We start from the raw sequence: 12,356 nt of genomic DNA, 5'->3' as shown, positions 1-12,356 counted from the left end.
AGGCAAACAATTTTCAGAGACTGTGTCAACAAAAATACTTAATTGTTGTACTGCTGCTCTTCCAAAGAGTCTTCAATGTGTGCTTTCTGGAGCAGAAGGCAACATTTACTCCCTTGTGTGTCCATGTGTAAAGGAAGTCAAGCAGCAGTTCCCAGGAAGTTCCTAGCAGCAGTTGCTAGGAATGATAAAGAGGAAAAGCAAGGGATGACAAAAAGAACAAAAGGAGGAAGCCCGTAATTTGTATAAGAGGACATACATAGTTAGAAGTGAGATGTTAGGAGAAAATGTGTGTATATATATAATTTTGTTATCGTCCATTCTAACTCTTCCCTTAGTTGTGCATTTCCACAAATTTCATGAGTACAGAAATCAAACTAAAGACATACATCAGTACAAGTTTTGAATGTGACAAAATTCTGCAAAAGAGCAAAAAGACTCTGCAATCTCTTTGAGTATGTAAGAGCAACTGTCATTTCCAAAAGCCATGACTCAGAAATGCTAATTCTGTCCAAATTACTAAATTACTCAGGATGACAATAAGAACTTTTCAGAGATTATCTGAAATCTCAGCTATGATATGAAATGCCATTTAGACTGATGATTTTCATAAGCCTCTCAGCAAACTCTTGTCTCAACCTCATCCCTGTCACCACATTAAAAATTCCTCTCAAATTGCCAAGCCCCAGCTGTGCCATTCTGCACCATCTCAGAACAGCCTGGAGACGTGACATCTCCATCAACACCAATACACACACTGGACAATGACAAACTGCATGTCTGTCACAGAAGGATCTTTCCCCTCCGTGTTGCGTACAGTTACAACCTTTGTAAAATGCAGTGAACCAAAATTTATAAAGAAACAAAAAAAAGTGTTCTTCTTAATTGGTTATAAAACATAGAAAATTCATGCTTAAGTTTCCTTTTCTCCCCAACTCTCTGACAGTCTTTAAGAAAGACCACAAAATTTTTTTCTGTTTCTGTTTTCCAGTTACACAGCCCAAGACTACAAAAGCTGACCCAGACCACATAGAGCTACTATTCTAATAAGTTGCTGCAGACATACAGCTATCTTGCAGAATTATTTATCTTCTCATTGGAAGATACACATCATTAAGTAAAAATCTGACCCTTTAAGCAAGTCTTACGTGAATACTATCACTGATGCTTAGACTTTCCTTGATTTTGTTTTCCCACACTGGTTCTCGTACATGAGGTCTTCTAATGCTACTCCACTGAAGAACCACAGAAGACTGGGTATCGATCAAATTAAAGTTTTAGACCAGTAAGAAGAAAGGGACTGGTGTAAGCAGGGCTGCTTCAGGATGGGGGGCCAAGCTGAGGCAACTCTGGAAGAGTCCATGCCCTCACCAACAGGGCACCCTTCCCCAGGACTGCAGCCAGCAGGCAGACCTGGGACTGTGTTACAGACTCCAGAGACAGCCCCAACACAGCAGGATGAGCCCAATAGCCCAGTCTGGTGCAAAAAGAGATAGAGCTACCTTGTAGTTATGAGTGGCCCATACAGCAGAAGAGCCAGAGACAGACCCAGTGCTCCACCACACCTACTGGGTGAGCCTGCTCAGGCTGCTGCTACTTGTAGCTAATTAAAGAGAAATATAATTAATTCTAGATTGCTTAGAAATAATATTTTAGAGTCTTGTTTTCATGATCTTTGTAGTTCTAAGTCTGAGAAAGCATGAGCTTAATCTTCTTTTGGGTATTGAGAAGTCTAACAAACATAGATCTAGGAGTTCGAGATGCAGGGACAAAGCCCCACCACATTCTTCAAGATTTGCAGTGGAATTCAGAGTATTAGGAAGACATTATGTTTCCATGTACACGCACAGAAACACATGGGTGTACAGCCATAGGATTCTGTGCTGCATGGCTTTTATCTTATTTGCATTTTCTCAGTTTTATGCTGTGCTCCACTAAGATGAGGTGGGGAGTCGAACATTCTGGAAAGAGCAGGGGAAAAAAGTCCTTTGCCATGACAGCTCCTAATAGTTCCTTACTCCTCTGCTCTGAGGTACTGCTGGATGTATCAGGCTAGGGAATCACATCAGTGAGCTGCCAGTCAGCAGCCTTTTCAATGGCTTAAGAGAGGAGCAAAGAGTAAAGCCACGGAACTGTTGAAAAATGGATGCCTTCTGAGGTATCAGAGGAGGTGGCAGAACTTTCTGCAAATCAGAGTTAATGAAGTAGTTGTAGCCTTCACCTGGCACATCTTTTCACCACATTACAGACTGTTTCTTGAAGGGATAATGAGGGCATGGCCTGCACCACGATGACTTTACCCCTGGCCTCAGCCACCCTCTTGGAGCAGCCCTGCTCAGGTTTCTCACTGACAAATAGTTATTTTGGTAGTTTATGGCTTCCTTGGAGGTTCCAATAGTAGTCACAGAACTCCTTTCTCCCAAAGACAACTACCACATTTCAAATTGATAGCACCAATGTGGTACACATTGTGAAAACAAATGGCTTAAGTGTCCACGCAAACTATGCACAGTCTTTGATTTACCCTTAATAAACACAACATTGTTGACACAAAAAAGGCCCTATATAAAATTTATTGTTTGATATAAATCCTCAAAGGGAAGATAATTGATATTACTGTTCCTATGCCATCCCATCTTTCCAGTCAACAGAGACATTGTAGGATTTGGTTGATCAAGCTGACAGTCTGTTTTCCTAAGGCTATCAGCAGCCAGCATAAGTCAGAGCAGCCCTGAGGTTGATTTAATCTATACTGATGGACCTGGTGGAACAAACTGACCTCAGAATGAACTTCATCCTACCTTTTTAGCCTTTTTCCTTACCTAGGCTATATGCTACTCAGTGTAGCTTATTGAGTGTATAAATATGGATACACGCATGCATTTTATTTTTCAGTTGAAAAATTGAAAGCCACTGAATAATTTCCCTAATTCTTAAGTAGGTCTAAGACTGCCCCCAGGAAATTCTTTCCTGCTTTTCTTTTGAGCTGAAATATAATTTGGGCAGTTCAGCCAAAGCAGTGTAAATAATCATGCAGAGTAGTCAATATTGTTCATAGTTTCCAGAGGTTTAACACACTTAGATGGCATCTGGACCACTGATATAAATAAAAAGTATCCTTTCAAGAAACTAGTTTTTAAAAGGCCAACAATTTTTGTAACTCCATAACCCAGTAATATAGTGCTGCCACTACAAGTAACAGGCTCTAGGCTTAGTATTGAGTTTGCAAGACCATGGCACAGAGTTTTGCCACCTTTGCTTTGTCTAAACTTATCTTAATAAGCCTTCAGTTTTGTTTTTGACTTGGATTAGTTTTACCTTTTCTTTTTGTTTTTTTTTTTTCTGGCCACATGACTACGGCTATTTGCTTTACTTTCATTTGTCATTGTATAGTGCCACTATAGTTTTACACAGATAGAAGTAACAAGTGACCATTTAGTGCAGAATGAGATATTTATGATTAACAAAACAGTGCAGAAGAACACAGGCTCAGTATAATAGCAAGCGCCTTGAGAAGCAGGGACATGGGATGCACTGTACTGGAATACAAGTCTGGGATGATAAGAAAAGGGGAACAGGCCCTTTTCTCACAGGTTCTGAGAACCCCATGACTATAAACAATTCACCAGTGCTCATTTAAAATGCAGAACTGTAACTGGACAACACAAATTTATACTTATCAAGTAAAAAAAGCCAAGGTAGCTAACAAATGTAAAAGATACCATACACATTCAGGTGTACCACATAAATTTAGATGTATCATAGAGATGAAAACAAATGGAGAACAAGTAAGGTATAAAAGCACATCAGTAAACATAAGTGACCCCCCAAATACACCCTAGAGGGAAAAAGAAACCATCAACACCACATTCCTCCAAGCAAAGGACTACAGACTTGCCGTGACAACCACATCACCACCCAGCTGCGGCCACCGACATTATGACTCAGAGCTGCAGTGGAAAGGTAAGTATAACCCCAGGGAAAGAACTAGAAACTAAGTGGTCGTGTAACAATTTTAACTGTATTACTGTTATTAGGAAAATTTTTGGCAAGGGGTATTACCATAATACTGGTATTTCTGTCTGAAAGTATTTTGTGTAATAATACATCTTGACTAATGGTGATTTGTGGCTTAAACTGTTAAGATTTCAATTCTACTAACAAATTATTGCTTTATGCAAAAGGCATTTGCCCATAAGCAGGATTTATTTTGCCCAGTCTTATGCTAAATCAACAGTTCTCTACAGAAACAAATAACTAGAACACATCATTGAGATCAACCTATAAGTATTATGGTCTATTACTGTGATACTGAAGCTTTCCGACTTGCTGCATGCTGAATTTATTGCTACCTATAAACCTCTACAATAATAAACCATAAATATTTAATGGTCTCACATGCTTACCTGACTCAGACCTCCAAGATCTTTTGGCAGATATTCTCAATTTTCTAAGAATAATATACATATAAAAATGCACATATTCTGATTAGCTCACCCTAAATTAACTTTATTGTTACATATTTTGAAAGGTTGTTTGTGACTACATCCTTCAGAAAATTTGCCTAAATGTCTTTGTATTTTAATGTTTTTCGACATTTCTGAAGTGAATAAAATCACTGAATAAAATTTTTCTTAAAGAAAAATTCCAAATTCAAATTAATTTCTTTTCTTTCTGCATTCTGGGATCCTCGTTCGAGGATACGGATAACTTTTTTCAAGTTCTTTTTTATTACAGAGCTTCTGCTGTTCCTTTTTGGTTCTTTGTGAGTATTGCTTGAAAGTTGTCCTTGTTTTGCTTTTCTGTGTTCACTTCTCCCACCATGTACGCTCCCAAACTATCCAAAGTTTAAATCCACATATGATATACTTTTGGTGCTCATGTAATAAAAGACTTTCTAAGGAAGGATAAAAGTACGCTTTCCTACGGCAGCAGTGAAGGGCAAGAATATGACAAGGTACCGCTACAATCTTACCCCAAAACAGTGTTCATTATTCAGTAAGACCATCTAATGCCTTATATCTTTTGCATTAAGACACTGAAGGAAATTTTTAGCACAGAGTAACAATGTTCCTATTTTCCCTGTCTATGAGGCGGGATCAACCTTTGCTGCAGAAAAAGACACACTGTGATACCTACAGCTCTGTCGAATTCATGTAACTTACCGAAAGTGGTTGTTTTCCTGTGCTGTGTAACTTGTATTCTTGCATCTTGAACCAACATTACAGAAAAGGGTTCGCATGAAAGGATAAAGGCCCCGACCTGGTAAATCACGAGCTTCTAAGTAACCTAAAACCAAGCAGAGGCAGAATCAAGGCCAGTGACATGGCAGTTGCAGACTGTACCACCACACTGTGTTCCCTTCTCCTAAATAGCATCTTTGTCACCTGAAAGTGATGAAGTTGTATCAATGGTAGGTGTCCCATTTAAGAAAAACTCTGTCACCACAGAAACCACAGAGTAACCTCTATGTCAGACTGTGACAACAGGGTATATATGACATTTAAGAGCGATCTTTGAAAAGCTGAATTTCCTGGTAGTAACACTATTGCAATATCATATACTTGCTAGCCCAAAATCATGTGTGACTTGGAAAAGAATATAGACTTCTTCACAAAACAGTATCTTGTCACAGGCTTTCATAAGATGAAGGAACTGGTATTCAGCAATGTCTGAACATGTATCCATCGAGACGGTCTAAACAGCAGCTTTTCCACATCTCTGGAATTATCCACATCTCTCCATAAAGAACATACAGGCTATGTTCTCTCCAGCTATTTCACTGTACAGATCTAGAATTGTTTTACCAAATTGATTTTTAATGTAGCTAAAGAGGGTTTATCCCCATTTTACTGACAATGGTGAATAATAGAATAATAAACTGAATAGATTATAATATCATAAATAACTCTTTTCTAAATGAAGTTAATGTTTTACAAGATAAAAGCAAAAAGAACTTTATAAAGTGGAGTTAGTCATAAGAAGTGTTAAAGGAAATGGAAGAATTTATTATTTACAAAATATTAATTCTAAATCCCAGGAAGTATGTAGAGGTAAGGTTCATCTTGTCTAATTGTTAATATCTACTGGAGAATTATTTACCTCTGAACCAGTCATCTAAAATCCATTATTCAATTGAAAGAAATAAATACAACTAAAACCCAAGTAACCCACCTTATATCCAAAATTGATCTCTAAAACGGCTCTGAAAAATCAGAGCTTAAACTTTGTATCTCTCCCACCTAAAAACAGCTTGCTCAGGTCCACAGCTAGACAAGATTGAACCCCACTTTAGGACTCTTTCCAGTGACTCCACTACATTTAAGTCCCCTGTTTTAGGATATCATTAGTATTTGCTAAATCTTTTTACAAGCAGAGGCAACCAAAATAGAACACCAGTGAAACAAAACATACAGTTTTCCTTGTATTTTGGGGGCTCCTGGAAGCGGATTGCAGCTAGAATCAAGAACAGCACACATGGCCACAGTATTTCAGCGAGAGATAGGACCTGAAAAGGTAAATCAAAACATCATAAGTCTATAGAAAGAAGGATTTGGGAACAAATCACTAAAAATCATATATCTTTTAATAATAAAAAAATTAAATATCTCTTTTACAACTACTTAAGGGAAAGTAAGATCATTGAAGTAAATTAATAATAGATACTTCTATTTAAAATCCTTATAACTTTGTGAAATACACTGGTCACAGAATGAAAAAGTAGTTTTCTCTTCTATTTATAGTGTTAGTAGGACATAAACGCCCAAATAGACTGAACAGAAATAAAAAGCACAGAGACCAATTGTCTCTATTTTCAGCAACAGAAACGAAGAAACTGCCATTTAGTCAAGTTTCAAAAGACTTCTAGACTCACTGATAACAGTGTTAGGAAAGTGTAAACAGCAAACTCGGTAACAGAAACACAGTCGAAATGACAGCCAGGCTGAAGATCTCCCATTAGAGGCTGTTAAGCATACTGAGGATTTTATTTCTAAACTGTCAGAGTTGAACCAAATCCCATGGAGGAAGTGATTCCTGAACTTGGGTATGTTGGAAAAATGCCTGAGAACAGTAACATAGTGCTTAAGAACAAAATCCAGTGTCATAGTCTTCCTTGTGGAGAAGGACTTCTCTGCTGAACATGGGGCAAGAAGACAACAAAAGAAAAGCAAGGTTGGTGCTTAAAAATTTTTAGGGATCAGCAAGAGCTGACTGCTCCCCAAGGGGCAGGGATCCGTGCATGGCAACACCAGCCAGTGGGGCAAGGGACCCACCCCAGGAACTCCCAAGGGGAGCAGGACAGGCCCCGCCATTGCAGCCAGCCTCCACCAGAGTCCAGATCCTCAGTCAATGCCATGGCAGAGCCATGGTCAAGCCAGAAAGACAGTGGCCAAGCGCAAGGGCTGAGCTGGAAACCAGTGTTCCTCCGACTTCAGCCAGGTGGGAGCAGAGGGCACAGAAACCTCACTTTGTCTGGATCCTGGGCCCTGGTGAGGCTGCTTATGGCCACTAAAGCTTAGCAGAGCTGCGGGGCCCCAGTGGCATCCTCCCCTCCTTGGCATGTTCATCCCTTGCTGTGGAACAGAGCCATGGCTGTAGGGTATCCATGGGCTGTCTGTGGGGAATGGAGCCAGGTGCAGCAGCTGAGGAAAGGGGCACTGCAGAAGAGATTTGGAGGGAATGTCACCAAGCTGCCCAGGAGGGGCTGGAAAGGGAGCAGGCTGCCCCTGGGGGCACACGCCACCACAGCCAGTGCTGCGGGAAGGTCCCATGAGAAGTTCAGGTGGGGGATCAGGGCAGTGGGAGACCAGAGCTTGGGGGAGCTTATAGGGGGAGGCCCTGGACAGCCACAGGCTGGGCTCCCTCAGAAAGCTCACCTCAGGGCTCAGGGCAATCCCAGATGGCAGCCAGGACAGAGCACCAGGCAGCTGCTCCCTGAAGGGCAGGGAGCCAGAGGGGATGCTGGGACAGCAGGGCCCTTGTCAGGGAGGGCCTGCCCTGCTGTGCCCGGGCAGGGCAACAAGCTCCGCTGGGAGCCTGGATCGCCAGGTGAGCCAGGGCTATGGCTGAGCCAGGAAACCAGCCTGTAGTGACAGCATTCAGCATCAAACACAGCCCTGCCACCTCTGGCAGAGTCAATGGGAGGATGGGACAGCTAGGACAGAGACTGCTGCGTCTGCTGACAGGAATTTGGGATAAATATAAGAACCGAAAAGGCAGCTGCAGAGGCAACAACAACAGGTTGGAGGACTCAATGAATCATCAGCATGCTGCAGACATTAAGCATGCAAAATTGATCTCAATAGTAAGTTATTTGTGGCATATGTGGGAAAGTAATGCCACTGTATAAGATATATTTGTGCTTGAATGAGAAAAGCATCCACGGAAGGTCCAAAAAGAGGCATTTGTGAGATTGCAGGATTGCAGTCCTTGCACAGCTGCTTTGCCCAGGCACTGGGAGGAACTGGAGTCTGAGAGCTCATGTTATTCTGAGGAGCTGTACCTGGGGGGAATAGTGAGTTTGGGTAATGGAGCCTTAGGGCCCAGCTGATAAAAGCAGACAACTTTGTGATTGTTCACTCAGGATTTTGGAGGTTTGTGTGTGTATGTGGTTTTTTGTTTTGTTTTAGGTTTTTTTGCAGGGATGCAAAAACATATGTGTACAAAACAGAGGACACTCATCGGTAAGCAGCTCTCAGGGGATGTTTATAACTCTTAAAGTGTGGAAGAAATAAAGGAGTGTAAACTATAAAAGACAGAAGGAGGGCAAAGATGACTCTCGGTGTAGGGGCAGATAAAGAACAAGAATTATACCTGCATTTTCTGCCATGCTTAACATTAATCCAAAATGAAAACTACTACTACTAACAACTTTTTTAAAAAGGCATAGTTTTAGAGTAGGCTATGTTTCTGTTTTGTTCTAATAATCATATCAGTGACTACACACTCCAAGGATTTCACAGCCTGATTTTAAATTCCAAGGGTCCTCTAAATTAGGGTATCAGAACAAGAGAATTTAGGAACCACTTTTCATCCTTTACCTAGATACAAATTTGGATGGTAATAGATTATTTATTATTTATTATAACTACTTAAACAATAGTTAAGAAATGCATAGATAGAAAACTAAAGTAGTACATTTGCCTGGTAGTGTGTATCTCCTGAGCTTCTAAAATCTGTAATTCTGAAGCAAAAGCTTCTGAAACAGAAATGAGAACGTGTCTTCAGCACAACTGCAATTTCAAGCTCCAGCTGATGCCCAAATATACATAATAACTTGTGCTGTCTTTGAACCATGTTAATAGGAGGTGCTGATGCCAATCTGAATTTCATTCAAAACACCTGTTCCTTATAGAAGGCTTATATCTGTCACACACCCTTCATCTTTCACTGTGTAATATCAACTAATGCCACATGATATTCATGACACATTGTTAATTCAACAGAGCTCATTTGTCTTCTAGCCCTAACTATTGATAAATAACCATGAGGAGACTATTGCTTTATACAGACAGTTCTACATGATATGAAACAGAGCTGAAGCATATCAGATCTTTCTCTACTTTTCAGATTCACAAGGGTCTGACCTGCCCTTTGCACAGGTGGATGATCCACCTGGATTTCTCCTCAGGTAACTGCAGATGGAACACCTTCGCAGCTCAATGGTTGCACAACAGGCACATAAGGAGGGTTTGCAAGTTCCCCCAGGGCAGGTCTTGGCTCTCAACAGGTAGAATTAAGTTTGCTTTGGGTTTGCAATTCTTGGTTTGGAGAAGTCTGCATCTCAGTGAGCTCTCTATTCAGTAAAGCTACCAATTAGGCAAACTTAAAACTTACATGAGGGAAAACTACACAGAAGAAGACAATAGATCCACATGGAGGAGAGCAGGAGATACTGAGGAGCCAATTGATGCACACTGATTGAACATACAGAAGTGTTTAGAAATGAAGAAGAATATGATCAACAGCATCCTTCCCCAAAAAAAGTCTTTTATATTAAAAGGCATCACTTGTAATAATTTGGTGAAGAAATTTTCTCTAAATCACAATTTTATTTAACATAAATATTTCTGGAACTAAAAACTGTGTGTTTACTTAATTGAGATAATCTTATCCAAACAGCCAACATGCTTCATTGTAAAGCCCCAGATCATCACAGACAAGTGAAATCAATGTCAAACTATTAACTGAAGTGACTCTTTTTTTCCCCAAAAAAATGTTGTTTCACTTGAGAAAATTCACTTCCTTCTGTCTTAAATTAAAAAAATCATTTCAATCACAGTAAAGGTGAATGACATCTCATATTTAGGTATCATTTTAACTTTGATTGCTGTAGAAGTGGCTGTCACATTCTTCAGCATATTGGAATTTGAAAGGTTCAATTAAGCTTTGTAGAGTGGACAAAAAAGGAAATTTAGAAGTATATGCAATTTTAATGCTCATTCCCTGCATTCCCTGTATCTAGATTTTGATCACAGTCATGCAAGCTTTCTTATATTACCAATGAGTACCTGTAAGGTGAAGAAAATTGATTTTCACCCTTGCCACTACTACCATCACTGCTAGTATCTAATGTTAATTAAAAGATAAGCTGTGGCTCTTAGAAACTTCTATGAGATTTTCTATCACATTTGCAAAGCATTGCTGTATTCAGCCATTTTAGAACTAAAACAACCCATTGTTATTCTCTACTTGTATTTTCAACAATTAGATGACCAAAGGCAAAACAAGAACCACTTACAGCCACCCTGTCCATAGCAATCTGCAGTAAAAAGGGAAAACTGAAAGATACGTTTTTTCCAACAGATACTAAAAGATTTAAAATATTCCTTTTTTAATCATTTTCAAGCACTCACCGGTTGCCTCACACGGCAGAGCCAATTTTTCCAAAACAGAGCCTTGAACTGGTGTACAATGTGCCCCATATTCTCTTTTCTTTCCTTCATCCACTTGCTGAGTGGCTTCTTAGGGACTTTCTAACTCAGAATCATCTCACAAAGCAGTCCAAACGTATTATTCAGAAGCTGATTAATTCCAGCACTAGAGAATAGTGCAAGAGATTTGCCTGCTTCCTGAGAAAAGATGAGATTATGTTTCTGCCTCTTGTTTTTCATTCGTTGAGGAATCTCATCTTTCCGTTTGCTTCTCAGTGCAATGAACAGTAAGGGGACGGGTTTGTATAAATGCCCTTGGGGTGCTTTACTCCAGCATACATTCGGCACTTGTTTCGACTTTTCTGGAATAAAATAAATGCAAATGACAGGGGGGAAAAAAGAATATGTAACATACATTTGTCTTTTTCTAAAGTTGGGTGACTTTCTGTCACTTCAGTGTTTATGTCACTTTGTTTGCATATGCTTAGATTTTGGAAAAAAAAAAAAGAACAGTAGAAAAATAAGCACACTGTTTAACCACATAGTCCTAAAAATGTCAGTATGCTTCTTGAACACCCTTATGAGTACACATCTAGCACTGTAGTGGACCCATTGCATCATCATATGACTGTTGAATTTTTTCTTGTAAAGGATGTACGTTTGACATTCTCTTTCTCCACTATACAAAACCTACATAGAGGCAGAATATTCTGACAAGTCGGAAAACTATGTTAATTAACTGCCAGATGCCACCCAGGATGAAAATCAGTTTTATAGCAGCAGTTCCTTTAGCAAAGACGATGGTGGGCTATTCCTGGAGCTGTGTGAGGGGATCTTCAGGAGGGGAGCCTATGCAGATCTGTGGTAGCAGGGCCACTGGGAGACACAGCAGGAGTTTGATGGTGCAGAGGATGGCTACCTTACCCATCAGGAGTGCCATTGTGAACAGAGCAGTAAACTTTCTGTATGTTTTGCTCTACTCAAATGAATTACCTGAGGTAGAATCTGATGCCCAAAAGTTCTCTCTGTGGTCAGTAGAGACACCTAACACAGCCATTATAGAAGGTAATTCAGACTGCCTAGAATCTGAATCATGAATCACACAGACATAGGACAGCATGATGCCTGAACAAATATTTTTTATTTGTCATTATTGACAAGTAAATTGCATCATTACACTTTTTGCAAAATGTATTACTATTGAATGAAAGACACATCTTACATTCACAGCTGTTTTTCCACATTAAGAGTAAAATCCCCCCAAAATGTAAAAAGTTTTTGGATACAGAGACACCACAGAGTAATTCAACCTCCATAAGCCAAGGCAGCAATTTAAAAAGTTAATAAATCTGATGTTTCTGCAATGAACAACTGCACATCTGCAGTTCTATTGAGTTATGCCAGTTTCCATATAGGATGAGGATCAGCTAGTGTCCAGTGCCTTAGCTTGCCTTTCCCAAGCTCTGGGTTTGGGTCACCCAGCAG

General features: G+C 39.9%; 1 protein-coding gene across 1 annotated transcript in view; it reads right to left on the bottom strand.

Moving 5' to 3' along the window:
* Window positions 1–10,940, bottom strand: part of ABCA13 (ATP binding cassette subfamily A member 13) — a 175,366-nt gene extending 164,426 nt beyond the window's left edge. The window contains exons 1-3 of the mRNA XM_051798954.1: window positions 10,854–10,940; window positions 6,412–6,505; window positions 5,163–5,286 (exon numbers count right to left, since the gene is read on the bottom strand). Of these exons, the coding sequence (XP_051654914.1) occupies window positions 5,163–5,286; window positions 6,412–6,505; window positions 10,854–10,922 (287 nt within the window). The 5' untranslated portion in view covers window positions 10,923–10,940. The remainder of the gene's footprint in view (window positions 1–5,162; window positions 5,287–6,411; window positions 6,506–10,853) is intronic.
* Window positions 10,941–12,356: the final 1,416 nt, after the last annotated feature.

Source organism: Manacus candei, unplaced genomic scaffold (genome assembly GCF_025592945.1).
Source record: "Manacus candei isolate 608988 ecotype Guabito, Panama unplaced genomic scaffold, ASM2559294v1 h1tg000049l, whole genome shotgun sequence".
Classification (NCBI taxonomy): domain Eukaryota; kingdom Metazoa; phylum Chordata; class Aves; order Passeriformes; family Pipridae; genus Manacus; species Manacus candei.
Note: the sequence above shows the minus strand (reverse complement) of the source record. Positions and strands in the feature narration are given on the sequence as shown.